At 36.7% G+C, this 19,286-nt stretch overlaps 1 protein-coding gene across 6 annotated transcripts in view; it reads right to left on the reverse strand.

Moving 5' to 3' along the window:
* LOC106092348 (probable serine/threonine-protein kinase DDB_G0278665) overlaps positions 1 to 19,286 on the reverse strand; it is a 90,598-nt gene that overhangs the window by 9,354 nt on the left and 61,958 nt on the right. For 4 of the 6 annotated variants that reach the window (XM_013259435.2, XM_013259510.2, XM_013259219.2 and 1 more), the window contains 3 exons: positions 2,573 to 3,033; positions 2,326 to 2,408; positions 2,139 to 2,210 (listed from right to left, as the gene is read on the reverse strand). In XM_013259435.2, coding sequence (XP_013114889.2) covers positions 2,139 to 2,210; positions 2,326 to 2,408; positions 2,573 to 3,033 — 616 coding nt within the window. The remainder of the gene's footprint in view (positions 1 to 2,138; positions 2,211 to 2,325; positions 2,409 to 2,572; positions 3,034 to 19,286) is intronic. The other 2 variants (XM_013259573.2, XM_013259373.2) reach the window with 1 other exon arrangement.

Consider the following 19,286-nt stretch of genomic DNA (forward strand, 5'->3'; position numbering starts at 1 on the left):
ATTAAGCTCGGATATCGGGAGGCTCAAAAAAACTCACTGTTTCAAATTTCAGCGAAATCGGGTAATGAATAAAGCTTTAATGGGCTTCAGTCGTTTAATCGGGAGATCGGTCTATATGGCAGCAATATCTAAATATAATCCGAACTGAACAAAAATTTGAGTCCTATATTAGGTGGCGTATAACTACTCACTGTTTCAAATTTCGGTTAAAAACTAATGCTTTTATGACTTTAGACCCTTAATTTGGAAGTCGGTATATATGACAGCTAAATCTAAATATAGTCCGATTTAGTCCATAACTAGGTCAGATGTAGGGAGGCTTAAAGTGACCCACTGTTTCAAATTTCAGCGAAATTGGCTAATATATAAAGCTTTTATGGGCTTCAGACCCTTTATCGGCAGATCGGTCTATATGGCAGCTATATTTAAATATAGTCCCAACTGAACCATATTTGAGTCTTATGTTTGGAGGCGTAAAACTACTCACTGTTTCAAATTTCGGCGAAATCGGTTAAAAACTAATGCTTTTATGGGCTTCAGACCCTTTATCTGGAGATCGGTCTATATGGCAGCTATACCTAAATATAGCCTGATTTAATCCATATTTAGGTCGAACATCAGGAGGCTTAAGATAACCCTTTGATTCAAATTTCAGCGATATCGGGTAATAAATAAAGCTTTTATGGGCTTCAGACCCTTTATCGGCAGATCGGTATATATGGCAGCTATATATAAAAATAGTCCGGTCTGAACCATATTTGGGTCAGTTGTCGGGAAGCTTAAGACTGTTTCAAATTTCAGCGAAATCGAATAAAAATAAAGCATTTATGGGCATTTGACCCTTTATCGGCAGATCGGTCTATATAATAGCAGCTATAACCAAATATGGTCCGATTTGGCCCGTTCAGGAACTTAACCAACGTGCATTAAAAAGACGTATCTGTGCCAAATTTCAGCTTAATACCTCAATTTTTGAAGGAACAGACGGACGGGCAGACGGATAAATGGACGGGCATTAGACCCTTTATCAGCAGATCGGTCTATGGCAGCTATATCCAAATATGGTCTGATTTGGCCCGTTCAAGAACTTAACCAGCATGCATCAAAAAGACGTATTTGTGCCAAATTTCAGCTCAATGTCTCAATTTTTGAAGGCTGTAGAGTGATTACAACAGACGGACGGACAGACACACGGACATCGTTAAATCGTCTTAGAATTCGATGACGATCCGAAATATATATACTTTGTAGGGTCGGAAATTGATATTTAGATGTGTTGCAAACGGAATGACTAAATGAATACACCCCTATCCTACGGTGATGAGTATAACAACGAAATTGTGGATACATTAGCATATACTCAAGATAAGTAAGTTACACAAATTTTCTTTGGAAATTAGCTATCATTTTGCTTAATGATGTATTAACATGTAGTTGTAGTTGCTTTTGGCGGGGCATTAACATGGTTCTCGAAAATACAAACGTTTTAGTTGTTTGTCAAAAACATGTTTAAGACTACCATTCCAAGCTCGCCTAAAAGGCGTTTAGTGAACAAAATTTATCTGTTTGATAGTTCTATATAGTTGAAAACCATTCAGTCAAAGCCCAGTAGATCATATCTTCTATCGCAAATAGATGTGTGGTAGTTATTAAGGAATACTAATGTGTAATCCATATTGCCTGAAGTGTCCTTCATTGTTTCAGAGTTTCCCTAGCTAAGCATATTCCCTTTAGGAACGTGTTGAATTGTTTAAAGATAACCTTGTGTAACTCTTTAAGCTCGATGAGAGCGCTATTTATCGATTTTTGAAATACAAAAAAATCCTACAATGGAGATTTGAAAGAAAAGAAAAAAGATTTATTTGACACATTGCCTTAAGAGAACTATCAAATAAACCTATTTAAAGACTTTATTAAGTTTTGTCAAAAAGTTCGTTAATGTATATCATGGGCTATTATCTCAAGCTGAATTCGCTTTATATGAACATGTTCATTATGATTGCAATAATTTACTACTACGTGCATATGACCCAAAAGACTGCCGCCTACGCAACGTTGGCTTGATGCGCGGCTATAGTTGAGAAATATACAAAACAAACAAATGCTCATGGGACTCATGCGATTATTCATATACTTACACTTCATTTTTGACTTTCTTTTCAAGTTCATCCATTTTATAGTTGATCTGTTTATCATCGGGTTGTGTGGAACTGCAAAAGACATAAACAAGAAAAGAAATGAGAATGAGAATGACAACAACAAGTCAGGGTGAAGGCCACATATATGTGACCACCACAGAAAGTGGAGGCGCCAGCAACAACTTACTTGGAATTTTCAAATGTTTTATTACAATCGTTATTATCTAGACTCATATCCTTAATCACATCGACACTCATTGTGGCATTCTTCTGTGGAAAGGAAGCAGTGGAGAAGACATGGAAAAGAAGACAAATAAACAAAAACGAGAGGGTGCAGGTTGTTGTAATGGTCAAATTGTCAATAAAAGGCATAAATCTAAATCCAATTTGTTCATATATCTTCATCTTTGTAAAAATAAATTGCCCCTACTTACTCTAAATCCTGGTTGTGGTAATTGACGTTTGATTTGTTGATTATGGTGCTGCTGAAATTGTTGTTTGACCTCTTGCGAACGTTCCTTTAGTAATTTGGCACTTGATGATATTGCAGATCCTGCTGCTGCTGCTGTTGCTGCAGATGTGTCCCTTCCACCACCCAGTGATGTGGTGCTGCTGGTGTAATCTACAACAAATGAACGATTTGTACTTTCGTTATGCTCGTCCTCTTCTATGGTTGGACTTAGACAAGGATTATTATTGAGATTAGTGGGTATTTGTAAGTGGTGCAGTTGTTGTTGTTGGTAATGGTGCTGTTGCTGCGTCTGTTGTCCTTGATTAACTGGCACTGGCACACCGAGTAGTGGATCGAATTTCAATAGCAATGAACTACGATCCACTGGAGTATTGTTATTGCCTTTGGTTAGCAGATAATCGAAATCGGATGGATTCAAAATAACTGGTTAGAGCACAACAACACAAAGTCACATACAAACAAGAGGTGTAAACAGAAATAAAACACAGAGAAATAAAAAAAAATAATAAAACATAGATTAGTGGTGAATGTGGTTAAGGAATTGATACAAATATACAATGGAATATATTGTCTTTAGGAATATTTAAAGCCTCTTAACGCATGACACACTATGAAAAAGTCTTTCGCCGGAATTTTTTTTTCTAAAAAGAAGAGAAGTGAATATTTGGCGCTGTTTTCTCCAATCGATTCAACTATACTTAAATATTTTTTTTAATGAAAGTTGAAAACAATTCAATTAGAGTTCTTCTGTATACTGTTGAGCCCACAATGTTTTTTCTTTATTTTTCTAGAGTAAAGAAGAAAATAAATTATGATCAACATGTAATTTCTCATTTTTGAACGTAGACCGAACAGCACAATATAATATCATAGCGCACTCTTCTCACAAATGCCTTTCATTGAATAGCCATATTGTGCTGGTCAGTCTACATGTCCTTTTGAGAAGTCTAAAGGGATGAATAAGTCTGCAGATTTGGGCCAAGTTTTTAATGTCAGATTGGTAACCTACACAGCACAATATTATATCATATCGCATTCTTCTCACAAATGCCTTTCATTGAATAGCTGGTCGGTCTACATGTTCTCTTGAGAATTTTGTAGGGATGGATAAGTCTGCAGATATTTGGGCCAAGCTTTTAATGGCAGATTGGTACTCTACTTCCACCAAATACCTTTCATTAGAGTCCCATATAGTCTCATTTGATCAATCCCATGGCAGCCGGTGAAATCCTTCATCGGCAAGGGCTGCTGTCTTAGTGTAAAACACACTGCTGCTACAACAACATAGTCCCATTTGATCTAAGTGTCTATTTGGGATTGGGGCGTCCCCCGCCTCTCCAATGGACCCATGTTTAAATATTGGGTTGCCCAAAAAGTAATTGCGGATTTTTTAAAAGAAAGTAAATGCATTTTTAATAAAACTTAGAATGAACTTTAATCAAATATACAATTACAGAGTCACAAGCTGTGAAAAAATTTGTCAACGCCGACTATATGAAAAATCCGCAATTACTTTTTGGGCAACCCAATATATTTTCGGTTATATATTTTAATATGCCCGTTTAGGGAGGTTTTGGGTATAATTTGGGGGTAGGGCACACGCTTAAAACTTGAATTAAATAAAAATTTTGTATTAAAATCGAACTCCACTCCCATATAGTTTATATTCAAGTCCCATATTGTACAGATCGATATATAAGTCCGTTTCAGTGTGTTTAGGGTTTTTCTTGGTGGGAGCGTTTCCGCTGGTACTTAACACCAAATTTAAATCGCTTTAGTGTTAAGTCACAGGATGACCGGTCCTCAGTCACTTTTGGCCAAATAACCGTGACTGATCCGAAGAGATGCGCCAGGTTGTTCAACCGTTAATTTTTTGTGCATCATTAGAGTGACAGGGCACGGAGGAGAGCCATTCGCCGTATTCGCGGTCTCCGAGCCGATAAACAGCCATCACAATTTACCGTGGGCGAAGTTACGAATGTCATCCGTGGCGCCAAATCATCCAAGGCGTTGGGTTCCGACGGAATATCTACATTGATGTTGAAGAATCTGGATTCACCTGGAGTTGAGTACCTTACTACTGTCCTCAACCTGTCTTTGAACACTCTTATAGTTCCCGATGTCTGGAAAATAGGCGCAGAGTGTACGGCTACTGAAGCCTGGAAAGGACCCAAGTTTGGGGCAGTCGTACAAACTGATAAACCTTCCCTCACCAGGGGCAAAGACGCTTGAGGCATTACTCCTCCCGAGCCTCGTAGGAGAATTTCCATTCGCCGAGCATCAATATGGATTTCGAAGACTGCATAGCACAAAAACAGCTTTGTGAACTTTGTGACACGCAGTGAAATAATATTCAGATCTGTCAGAATGCCGCCCTCCGAACCGCGACGGGCTGTCTCCTCAGTACACATGTGGACCACCTCCATCAGAAGACAAAGATCCTACCAGTGCGAAGATTTAACTACATGCTGTCTAAGCAATACCTTTTGGGCTGTTATCGCGGAGACCATTCAAATCATCATCTTGTGGATAGATATCCATCGCCCAGAAGCCTTAAGGTAGATCTACAGGATCTAGAGTGTGAGGTTCAGAGCTACAAGAGAGAACCTCTAGATCAAGCGGCATATCAAGCAGGTCTAGACAACATTCATGCAGACACGGTGGCAGATGTGGTAAATGGCTACCTGGTGAATGTAGTCCTTAGAGAACGACCGCCTCCCATTGCACCTGAAGAAATTGACATCCCCCGGCAAACCAGAGTAGTTCTGGCTCAATTACGTTCCGGCAGATGCAGCCACCTCAACTCCTACAGAGCAAGGATTGGTGCTGACATGCAAGATGTATGGCCCGATTGTAACCAGGGACCGCACGATACACGTCACCTGTTTAACTGCCCAGATCCCTGTGGACGCACCCCATCTTAGTCGCAGAGTTCCTGGATCTTGACACTCAACAGAATCATGCAGACGAAAGATAGAACACAACGAACTGCTACAACAACAACAACAAAGTTCATTACTCATCATCTGAGCCCCAATTTGATAACAAGTACGTGTTAGCAGACACGAAGTGTTATCAAATCCTCATTGATATATGTCAAACTAACAATGACAGCTCATTATATTGTTTACAAGCCACCATAAGCATTTGCTTCTGATTTTATTTAAAACGAAAGTTATTGTTGTGTTGTTGGAGGAAGCAATACTCGCCAAGGTCCTAAAGGTGAGTAAGCTGGTTGCAGTCCGCTGGACCGATCGCCTCTGGAACGTTGTTGTTGTAGCCATATTTTCATATGGAGGTGGCGATCCACCTCAGGCTCTTGTAGGTGAGCATGCTCGTTCCGGTCCAAAAGACAGATCGCCGCGGGAACAGGTTGACCATTGGTTATTTAAAGGAACCAATAACCCGCCTTGTCATATCGAGCATCATAGGCACTCAGATCTGTGCAAGAGCCGGTGCCGCCCTGCCTTTCCTGAGCCTCTCCGTTCGATACCGCTGATTGTCCGCGACTTTCGTTTCATCTACTTCATATGGATCATTCCACTATCCGCAACCTGTGGACGCGCCCGTTAGCTCGCAGCTAAGTTTCTCATGACAGCAATGAACACTTAGATCGGACCTCAACTTTCCAGTCCGTGCGTTGCTCACAGCTATCCCGTGCCGGGAACGTGATGGCTTTTGGTTTTTTAAAGGCTCCAATAACCCGCCTTGTCCTGTAGTAAATATATAAAATTTCATGAAAATTGGACAAAGGAACCCATATTTGAGTTTTAATGGGTTAAACTTTTTGAAACATTTTAATCTTTAATAGAAAGAAACAAATTGGACAGGATACTAGAGCTTCTAGGCAGTGTGATGTGGAATCTGGTTTCCAAATTTGTCACACGCGACTTAGGTTGCATTATGGTTAAATATCAATTGCCAATGACTGCATTTTTCTTTTAAATCTTACTCAATTTCGTCTCTTTTAGGAATATGTAATGAAATTAATTCTTCGATCATTGACGAAATCAACGAAAGCTGGAATGAGGGTACTTTCTTTTGGAAAATTATTCCAAACCTATAAAAATAAAAATTCACATGCCAATGGTATTTTGTTTTCCCAATCACCGAAAACAAAAGCATCTGTTATGGTACTTATGTATATAGCTTTTGTTTTTCTATTTTAAAATCGTATTGCAAAATCATATCGTAAGGGGCCAACATGTTGACATCTCTGTGTATTGTCAATCCACAACGACAAAAGATAATGAAAAAAGAGAGCATTCTCAAACATATGCATGCGTTTGGCAGTTGGGCAAATTAAAAAACGACAAACATTCTCTTTCAAACACAATGACGAATCCAGAGTATACATTTCTCTCAACGTATTCGTGTTGACTTGAAAGAACTTGTATTGCTATATAACTCATCGCACACAATTTAAAATGGTCACAATGACGTACAAAGATTTGGACACTCATTTTGCGAAATTCTACAGAAACAAACAATAAAAAAAAAAATTTTTGAAGTGCAATTCATAACCGGAAGGAATTACACATAACTCTTAATACAACCCACCATCACAATGCAATCTTACCGCTACCACACCACCTACTTACAAATTGGTAACATTGTTAGTGTGTGTGTGTATGTAGGTAGAAGAGGGTCGATTGTATTTGGATCGTCTAACAGCGTCGAGTGTAGAATTGTTTTCTTATCGAGTACATTGGCATATGGAGCGGCGGCGGTGGAAAATGATTTTGTTTGGCTTGTGTTTTATTTCGCTATATCGTATGTATTTCGAGGTGTCTGTTATACAGTTATGTTTATACGGCAGGGTGGACGGAGGTAGTTTATTTTTGTCTACCACCGACATTTCATTAACGTTTCCGCATAAACCATAATGTGAGTCACATTTTAATTAGACAACTCAAAGAATCCCCTCTCTTTAAGGAATAGAGAATGGCTTGTGGTTTCTGAAGTAGTAAGAAGTTGTGATGATGGTAATAAACTGAAAATGCACGTATGAACTTATTTAAGTATTATATGCGCTATTTAAAGCCATAGTTGGCATGTAATCAAAGTGGAAACAGACAAAACTGCTTCATATGAAGGCATGCTTTATATTCTATCCATGGACCGGTTTTTAATTTATTATCTTAGATTTGTTAGGAGAATTTTAATTAAGACACTGAAAAGTTATATACGAGAGCTATGAAATTGTTTTGTTTTGCAAAAAAACTTGAGTATAAATTTGAGGATCCATTTCTAGCAAAATTGAGGATACATTCCAATCACACAATGGTCTTGAATATACATCGGCTAGCCAGATCCAAAAAGTTTTAAGCTGACTAAAAACAAAAAAGCAGTAGGTGCCGAAAAGTTGCCTACTGAGCCTTGGCGGAGAACACGTGCCCGATGTTTAGAGCCTCAGTACATTCTGCCAACTAAAGCGGAATAAAGCTCCATCCAATCGCATACAAAATATGATCGATAGTATAGTGTGGGAGATATCTAAAGTCAATGAGGTAATTGGAACCTATTAGAGAAAAAAATTCACCCTAGACCAAATATTCACGCACGCCAGATCCTGAAAGAGACTGATAAATTCCATTTATTTGTTTACCATAGTCCTACTAGTTTAAATGTATTTGAAGTCTGGCCTCTTCAGAATCAAATTAGTTTTAAGCAGTGTTACCGTTGGCAATTTTGAAATTGTGACACAAAAAGTGTCATTTTTAGTTTTGAAAAGTGGCACTTTTTTTGTTTTTGTTAAAAAAAACAAACAAACAAACTAGGAGTAACAAAAGCAAAGGCATACAATAAACATAAATAACATAAAAAAACTTTAAATTGGTCCAAAATTTGGCACAATATTTTTCATAAAAAACAAAAATAAGACGTATGTAACAAAATCACATATCAGTTCTTTTATAAATAACATAAAACGGTGTATAAAAGATAAGTTCGGTCAATCCGAATCTTAGATTCCCACCATCGTAAATCAATCCTATGTTTTAGGTGGAGACTTTTTGTAACCAAATTCAAATTTGGACGGACGAACAGACTTCGCAAAATAGATCTACGATCTACAGAACATGCATTTGTAGGTTTTAGAATAAATGTTTAGACGAGTTACGGTGGTGGAAATTTAAATACTTAAGTGATATATTCCAGTTACTCTCGTTCAGCTCAAAAAATTTAAATTGCGATTTGTTGGACGACAAACAATAGAAAATTCAAAATTAAAAAGTGGCACACAAGTGGCATCGTCCAAAAAAAGTATCAAATTTGATACTAAAGTGGCACAACGGTAACGCTGGTTTTAAGACAAGGTTTAATATTCAACTTGAGAAGATAATACGAAGTGTGGAAGTTAATAGTAGTTTCGTATGCTTATGATATCTACATCATGGTCGATCAAAGTAAGCAGTTAAAGATTCGTATAACTGAAAAAGATCTTGTCAAAGGTGATCTGGCGGTAACTGAGATAAAAGCAAGTTTCTAGAGTCAAGGTTGAAGAATCCAGCTATACCCAAGTGATCGCAAAAGGATATGCAAAATCAAACACTTAAAAATTAGCAAAAAAACCAAGTAAAAGCGTCCTTCCCTCAACAATGGATCGCATTTGTCAAGTTCTTTGAATCACCTTTTCAATATATATATAAGAGCTACATCAAGTTATTGACCGATATGGACCGTACTTGTTATAACTGTTAGAACTTATGAAAAAATTTCCAAAATTTCAGGCAAATCGAGTAAAAATTGCGCCCTCCAGTGGCTCAGGGTGTCAAATTGTGCCATACTTGGCACAGTTATTGGATTTCATACCAAAACGACATATGCAAAATTTCAACTAAATTGGAAAAGAATTGCGCCCTATAGAAGCTCAAGAAGTCTAATCGCTAGATGGGTTTATATGGCGGCTATATTAGGATATGCACTGATTTAGAATTTCTCAACGACTTGTGCAAAATTTCAGCCAAATCGGATAAAAATTGGGCCCTATAGAAGATCGGTTTATATGACAGCTATATCAGGTTATGATTATGATTTGGACCATACTTGGCGCAGTTGTTGGAAGTGGTACCAAAACACCACGTGAAGTCAAGACCCAAGATCGGTTTATATGGCAGCTATATAAAAACTTGAACCGATTGGGCCCATTTACAATCCTAACCGACCTACACTACTAAGAAGTATTTGTGTAAAATTTAGTAAAATTTAGACATATGGACGGACATGGCTCGATCGGCTTAAAATACCATGACGATCAAGAATATATACACTTTTTGGGGTCTTAGACGTATATTTCGAGGTGTTACAAACAGAATGACGAAATTAGTATACCCACTTTCTATGGTAGAGGGTATAAAAATACAAAATGTTGGCAACTTTGACTTTGTCGGTGGAGGATATAAAAATACAGAATGTTGGCAACTTTGACTTTGTCTGTCACTTCATCTACCTCGATGCCAGCGTAAACAATACAAACGACAAACATTTTGAGATTAAAAGTAGAATAATATTGGCCAGTAGACCCTATAATTGACTAAGTTAGAAGTTTAGAAGCAAAGCGACAAAAGGAAAAAATCGTGGTCTTAAGCAAGGAGAGAAAGAATGAGTACTACGAAGACAGATGAGCCAGTGCTTGGTTATTCTAGAGAAATTTGCAATGCAAATTTGTCCATGAACATTCTATTAAGGAACAGGGACAAACTTCTCACAGATCAATGAGTGCTGTTCGATTCAAGTTTAAGCTCAGTAATAAGGGCCTCCTTTTTGCTGAATGCAAACGAAGTGTCGCAATGCGACATCTCTTTAAGGAGAAGTTTTTACATGGCAAAGTACCCCACAAAAGTAGCCAGGGGATAAACACCGCTGAAAATTTTTTCTGATGTTCTCACCAGGATTCGAACCCAGTCGTTCAGGTGGTGAAATATTCTTCTTCAAATATATGGGCCAGTGTCACAAGAACCACAAACTGTATAAACTCCTATGCAGTACAGGTAAGTTTGTGACAATGCAAGATATTAAAATCTGCACACTTTGATGGCTTACGCAAATAGGGGAGAATTGAATCATTTAGAGGCTCAAAAAGTATAATAGTATGATCGGTTTATATGGGAGATATACCCAAATATGGACCGGTTTGACCCATTTACAATACCAATTTAAAATTGCTTGGTTTTTAGAACTTTATTCATAAACCGTTATTTTGAGAGTTTGTCGTTAGACATTTACCTGATGGTGGACTGTTTCGTGTATATCAAAGAGACAATTACTAATTTACCTTCTAAGTTTTTCATGGAACATGGACCCCAACTTTGTTATTCCTATCTTTTTAGTGGATTTTCAAGTGTCCAAATTTTAGATGACTGATAGCATTTTATTGTGTTTCAATTGGCCATTACAGAAAATTTATTGCGCAATCATATTTATTTACAAAAAATTCCTAAACTTTAGGAAAATATTTTATGGCCGTACATATTTTTGTTTGTTTCTTGGACCATTTAGGTAAACAATAAGCATAAAACGTATACGTAATAATATATAATGATCATACGCCTAGATGGTTATAAAGTTATAAAGGTGAGTTATAAAAGACCATATAACGTATGATCAATAACAAAACAAATATGAATCATACGCCTTTGATTGGCTTGCTTGTCAAACCACAAAACAATCAATATGGTCAATACTTTATTGAAGATTTCAATAGGAATCAAATTGTAGCCAGCCGAACAATATGTTGCATATCACATCGTTGTTTTACTTTTTCAATAAACTACTACTTCGGCAGACAATGTGTGATTTGATTTACTTTTGATATTTGCTAATAAATAAAAAATATTTTTATTTATAGTCTATGTTGTGGATAAGAAAAAAGCATAAACTATATATAATTATGGGCATCGTATATGGTATTTTTCTATGGCGTTTTGAAATTTGTAATATTTTAGAATATTCACTTGGGTATTTTCAATGTATGCCCATATAAAAACTAAACACGCGCGCATATCATTTGTTTTTATTATAAATCGATATTTTTCTAACATTCCCGCAACAGTAGTAAGACAGGGAGAACCACCGCAGCGCACTGCACCACCACATCCAAATTCTTTCATTTATTGAGCAGCGAAATTTACATGGGAGGGCTGGCTGGCTGGTTTACACGTGTGTGTGTGAAAACTGAAGATTGTCACAATTGTAGGGCCAGAAGTATGGTGACAGGAGGGAAGCGACATGCTGAACTACACTGCCAAGCAGATGTGTGATTTGTTAAAAATGCGAATATATCTGGATGAACAGTCTGGGTTGCTGACTTGTTAGCAGCAATGAATTTTCTTTATCTAGCACTGGAATCATCACCACACCAGCCGGCAAATACTTCACATAACATGCATATATACGAATTGTTGTTGTGTACAGTGTTGTGCAAAAGTGAAATAAACGTTTTACGAAAAATTCAAACAAAGGAAGACATCTGGAAATTTGGTACTACAAATTGCAAATTTTGCCCATGAACATTCCAAAACTTTTCACATATCAATGAGTGCAGCCCGATTCAAGTTTAAGCTCAATGATAAGGGGCCTCTTTTTTATAGCCTAGTCCGAATAGCGTGCCACAGTGTGCGACAACTCTTTGGAGAGAAGTTTTACATGGCCTAGTACCTCACAAATGTTGCCAGCATTAGGAGGGGAAAACCACCGTTAAAAATTTTTTCTGATGGTCTCGGCTGGATTCGAACCCAGCGTCATAGGGGGACATGCTAACCTCTAGGCTACGGTTAACAAAGCTGCCATGAAAAATGATAGTTTAGACTTGAGGTCATTTGAGACATATTATGCCTTGATTTGCGAAAATGTGGTATATAGAGTGGTATTAGACCCCTGACATCCACGCCAAATCCGTTCTAAATCGGACTATATCCCGATATATCTAGCATTTAGACCTATCTCCTGCTTGATTATGTAAACGACGCATTTCTATCTGATTTCGCAAAAAAAAATATATTGTCATAGTTGGAGATCACATAATGTGTGGTGGGCTCATAACCAACTTCAGTCAACCTCCAGACCTTTTTACTTATTTTTTATATAAACTATGCGATTTATAGTTGAAACAAATTTTCCGATTGTTTAAATTGAAGTATCGAAAATGCCGATGTTTTTCTTGAAAAGTGGTGATTTTCGTCCAAATTAATCTCGCAACCCTGATATAACTTTTTATTGTAGTCATGAGCAGCGTTGTCGTTCCTACCTAAATTGATAGGTTTTTATTTTCTTGGTAGGTTGGTAGACTGACCTCAATTTCTCGTAGGTTTTCCATTAATTACTGAAAAACTCGTCGATGATAACTCAAAATTCTTCTCTATGTAATCGTTAAGAGTGCAGAACAAAACCGTGGATGGAGCCAAATACTGTTACAAGGGGTCTCACTGCTTCAAATTTCAGTAAAAACGCCGTAAGTTCTGATATTGACTATAAAGGGTACGAATGTTAAGGGATTTCTTTCAAACTTCGTAAATTCTGGGTAGAAAATGCGGCTTTTGTGCGTTGAATGCCTTCAATCGGAAATCAGGGCTATGTGGCAGCTTCATACAAAACTAGTGAGATCTAGTCCATACTCAGATGTTGAGGTGTCCATGCGACTCACTGTAACAGTGAATGTGTATATTAAAGCAAATTGTTGGGCTCAAACATTTAAATCGGGAGATCGTTTTATCCAAATTCGGCGCGGTGGTTCATTGAAATCAGGACAAAACTACGACTTTCTGAACTTAAGATTTCTTATCGGATGATTGGTATAAAGGATGCTATATCAAAATATAGGCCATCTTTGAAGGTAAGGCTATAGACAATTTCAACAAAAAGACGGACGATGATGATAATTTGGTATGTTTCAAATGACGCGGCAAAATGGTTAACTTTTCGGTGGTGGATATAAAAAAATATACCACATTTTTGGCTTTTAAAAAAAATTTGGTAGGGTTTGGTAGGATTTTTCTAAAACTGTGGTAGGAAATATTTTTGGCAACACTGGTCATGAGTCTAACCCTTTATTGTTGTTATGAGTTGCATGTGTAAATATACATGCTTGTCACTGTAACAAGCGGATTATACCACACTCATGGGTTCCCAAAATGTTTGTTTACACACAGCATCTCTCTCACTCTCTCGCATTATGCACTTTGTCATTGGGATTTCTTGGCATAAAATCGATTGAAAGATTAAATTTTTTTCTCACAAAATTTAACACAAAGAAAAAAATAACAAATTCTTTAAATATTATTATTTCAAGCTGCCCATTTTAAGTGAGTGGTCTGCGAGACACTTCCTCTTAGGTGTTTTGTTAAAGATAAACACTTTTTGGGTGTAACGAACTCTACAAATGTCACTTTTCCTAATTCGTATGGAGCATTGTTTTTGTATGCAAACATTTATAATTAAATGGCTTTTGCATTTTTCATTTGGAGTCTCAGTTTTGATTAGTTTTTATTTTTTATGGTTTGCATAAAAAAATTATAACACCTTGTATTTGCGGTATATGTATGACATCATTTTATGGCAGTGTTTAGCAAACAATTTTTTTTTTGTATGCGTATGAAGCGGGATGGAGGAGGTGCTGGGGAAAGACGACGAAAAGACGAAGGAACAAGAAAACATTATGAGGGTGGAGTATTATGAGTAACAATCTGTGGTTAGGTCGCTCGGTGGGTCTGTTTGTCTGTCTGTCTGTCTGCCTGTCTTTCGGTCAGTCGTTAGACGATTTGCGGTTGTCATAAAAATAAATTAGTCGAGTAATTTGTCAATCCGCTTGAAGTTTTTTCCCCCTATTTTTAATTGGAAAAAATTGCAAAAATATGACGAGATCTTTAAACATAGCCATTTTACTACTGTTCATATGAGCTTAAAAATACGCCAAAGTAGGAAATTTTGCTAGCCGCAAAGGGTTCTCCACAATGGCAAAAATACAAGGGCATTGTATTTTATTTAAATGTTTGTCTCGAAAACGTTTGGTTTGCGTAAAAAGGTCATTGGCAGCTTATGTACCTTTCATCAATCTCTTAATATCAGGAATCAAATCTCAAAGCTGTAAATGATGTTTAAGATACAGTGGCGATACTCATGTTTAAACTTTCTGCATTCGAAGACGCCGACATATAGCAAACCCTTGGACGGATAGGAACCATTGTAAATTGCATCATTCCGTCCGACCAGCTTATAGCTTTCTATCTTGTCAATGGTGGAATTTGTCTTGAATGTCAAAATTATCAATTATTTACGATTCATGATATTTGCTATCACCCTAGTATGTTTTTTTTTTGTGTGACATAACCTAAAAATGTAACAACAAAAACAGCTCAGTAATTAGTAAAAATTGTTATAGTTGTCAGAAAGGTGGCCAAAAGAGAATAATTTAGTTTGGCGTTGCTTTCATCCGACTGAAAGTAAAAACAGCTGATTTCTGCAGAAATAGGGACCAGCTCTAAAATAAAAAACAAGTAAAAAGGCATTAAGTTCGGCCGGGCCGAACTTTGAATACCCACCACCTCGCGTATATATGTGAATCCGTTTCGTCACAATCCGGTGAATATTGGATAACTTATGCGCCCAAATTAGGCACGGACATTGAGTGGTCTAATAAATATAAGTCATTGTTCACTTTTGTAGAACAAAATACTGGTCTTTTTAGCAGCTTACCGCATATTAACCGATCTAAACCAGAAAGGACACGGATGTCGAAAAGCCTAACATAAGTCACTGCGTCAAATTTCAACGAAATTGGATAATAAATGCGCTTTTTGTATGGGCCAAGACTTTAAATCGACAGTTCTTTCTATATGGCACCCTTAACCAAATCTGGACCGATGTGTACCAATTTAAACAAGGATATAATAATCATCCTATTTTATTATAACTCTACAGCTACAATATACACGTAGCTATATCTTAATAGGGGCTGGTCTCGATCATATTTTATTCAGGTCCCGAGAACTCATATCCAAGTAACATTTTCAGATGATAAATCTGCTTTTATGGGATTAAGACCCTAAATTGAAGATCAGTCTATATGACAGCTATATCTATATAGTCTGATCTGACCCATATTTGGGGCCGATGTTGGGAGGCTAAAAACAACTCAATATTTACAATTTCAGCGAAATCGGATAAAAAATACAGCTTTTATGGGCTTCAGACCCTTTATCGACATATCGGTCTATACGATCGAAATATATATACTTTATAGGGTCGGAAATTGAAACAACTCAAAGTGAACAAAATGTTTTGAGTATCGCCCCACAAATCGTTATTATGATACTGTTAGCGTTGTCAAACTACAACAACACCTTCTAAGCTTGCATGATCGTGGTGAACTTCTGAAGATCGCATACTCTGAGGAGAAAAATTTGTGGTCGTTTGAATTGGTAACACTTCGTGTCAGCTACCCGCCGTGTGAAATCCTTCAACAAATATCGAAGCTTTCAAATACTGAAAGTACTTCAACAAAGAAATGTGAATCATATGTGTCACGTTTTGGTCAATATTATAAAAAAAATGTTTTTTTTTCATATTTTAGTTTTTTTATGATTCTTTGACTTGCAACCACTGTTAAATAGGCCTATAAAAACTATGGCATTGTTAATCCCAAGAAAGACGATTATTTTAATCTCTATACAAAAATAGTAGTACGCTCATTCACTCTTACGGTATAGAGCAAATTAAATATTTGTGGACATAATACAGCTGTGGTCAAAAAAATAGCGGCGGAGAATAATAAAATATTTTAACAAAAAATAATTATATTTTAACAGCATTCAATATGTTTTCATAGATTTATATTTACTTAATAAAGTCATTTCAACCTCCACCCATGAGAGCATAATATTTTGAAGAATTTCAATGTATGGATATGATATTTCGGATCTACTACTATCTCACATATTTTACGTATTCAACCTACAAAACAAAACACACCTACCATCTCTTTTTTGACTACAAAGCCGTTTTCGATACCCCTTTACGTTCAAAGCCATTTCAAGCCATGTCTGAGTTTGGTATCCCTGCAAAATTAATAAGACTTTGCAGGACGGCACTTGCTGATACGCGTGCCTCAGTAATAGAAAAGAATCTCTTCGAACCATTCAATACCAAACGAGGTTTCAGACAAGGAGACAGCCTATCGTGTGATCTCTTTAATATCCTGCTGGAGAAGATTATACGAGATGCAGATGTGAATAGATATGACACACTAATCACAAGAGAACACATGCTACTCGCCTATGCCGACGACATCGACATCATAGGTCGGTAACCGGAAATAGTAACTTCAGCCTTTGAAAGAATCGAAAGAGAGTCAGTAAAAATGGGTCTGGGAGTAAATAAAGATAAAACGAAATGGATGGTTTCAACTACCAAAACGCCTTATGCAACCGAGCAGATAAAGGAAATGGAGAAGTTGGGAACCACAACTTTGAGATAGTCAGCAACTTTATCTATCTTGGCACCGTCGTAACCGAAACGAATGACACCAGTTTTGGGATAAAGCGAAGAATAATACTGGCAAACATATGTTACTTTGAACTAAGTCAGCAGTTTAGGAACAAGGCCACCTCTCGACAGACGAAGATTATACTAAAGAAGACACTGATACTACCCGTGATGTTATATGGTTCTGAGTCATGGGTTATTGTGAAAGCAGATAATGCAGTGCTTGGTGTATTTGAGAGAAAGATTCTTTGTAAAAGATATGGACCAGTTTGCGTTAAAGGAGAAAAATATGCGACGTATGAACCACAAGCTGTATGAGCTGCATGACGACGATATCATAGTTACACGTACAAAATACATATTTTTCTAATTTTAAAGTTCACTGCTTTTATTTTGACTGCCTTAATATGGCGACATATTTAAAATATACATAATAGAAAGAAAGTCCGCGTTAATCAATAAAATCATATATATTTATATTTTTCTGTACTGCTATTATTTTGACCGCAACTGTATTTTAACCAATAGGGAACATTTGCTGAGTAAGGTTGAAACATTAATAAGGAGTAGGCAACACTGTTTGCTATTAATAGTGAAATTGTTCAGCTGGGATATTTACATAAGATTTGAAGACTTGAACGTTTTTTTTTCTGTTTTCTGCTCCTTTCTACTTTTTTTATAACTACAAGGATTTATTGCAATGAGAACACGTCTCAATTTTATTGACGTTTTATGGATGTAGACCGTATTTTGGAATATGGGGACAGATGCCCAGATGTACGACTTGGAAGAATTCAATGTTTCAAGCTAACATTAACAGGTTTTAATGCCAATAAATTATGTATACAATATAAATTGGTTAAAATCGTTTATTTTTCCTTTTGACTAACATTGATTATCAACATTTATATAGACATTATGCAGGTTTGGGAAACCAGTTCCATCTCATTATTAATTTCAAAGTAATTGGTAATGCGTTTGAAATAGTAGTTATCATCATCATTTTGTCATTTGATTGCTTCCGGTGGTAGAACGATTGGGATAAATCATCATCAAATTCAAGTTAATAAACAAGCAGTTAGCTATAAAAGTGGCATAAACTGGTAATACATCGAAAATGATCGAAAAACTACTTAAAATGTTGAATTACTTTATTTAATAAATTTCACAATTTTTGAAAATGGGTTAAAGATGAGTATATGTCTTTGTAGATAGAAGGAAAGGCACGTAAACCAAAATAAAAAAAGAAAGTCTCGACTAAATCGCCACAAGTTTTGAAGTATTGGAAAAAGTTTTGAAATATTAAGAAAAATGGCGAACGAAGCAACGAAGTTTCAACAATAAAAAGAAAATAGCTGGCCCGGTGAGCTTTATAACGATATAAAATGGGTACCGATCGGTCTACATGTCCGTTTGGGTAGTTGGGTTGAACGGATCCTGCGACTTTTTTTTCATTTTATTTATTAATTTAGAAGACTTAAATGCTGCTTAATAGCTAGCATTTTATAATTGTTGAGACGCAATTCAGAAATTACACTATATTGTAATTATGTGTGTTTTGAGAACTAAATCCATAGGAGTTGTATTTTGAAGCCTTCTGGCAGATGTATAATTTTTGAATATGTTGTTTAGATCAGATTTCACATGTATCCTCAGTGTCTCTGTGAGGCGGAGGAGATCTCTTCCACTATTGTTTTCACTTTTAAGTCTCTGTGAAAATCATGGTTTACCATCGAAATGTTTGCCCACGACTCCAAAGACAATTCATAGGATCAAATACACGCACGTGCGCTAGGTTAAGTTAAGGCGTTTACGAACTGCTCATTGGAAAATTTTTCTTGCAGAGAACATGATGTTCGGAAAATCACTTGCAGCGTGCAATTCGTTTTCTGACAGAGCAATAGTCAAGGCAAATGTGGAGTGGATTCTAAAATTTTGATTGCTTTCACACATTTTTGTCATTTGAATCAGTAACAAACATTTTCACACAAAAATTTCGTTTGTATTGGTGTCAGATACCCTGTATATTCGCAAATAACGAATATACAGGGTATATGTCGAATCTACTGCGGTGAATTCAATATCGATGTCTCTCTTGCTATGCTAAGCGGTTGCGTCGGTAAGGACGGCGGTGGTAGTGCAGTCCATGATGATAGAGCCATTGTGGAATTAAGAAGATAAAGTCACTCGCCCAGCTG

The sequence above is a fragment of the Stomoxys calcitrans genome, chromosome 2 (genome assembly GCF_963082655.1).
Source record: "Stomoxys calcitrans chromosome 2, idStoCalc2.1, whole genome shotgun sequence".
NCBI lineage: Eukaryota > Metazoa > Arthropoda > Insecta > Diptera > Muscidae > Stomoxys > Stomoxys calcitrans.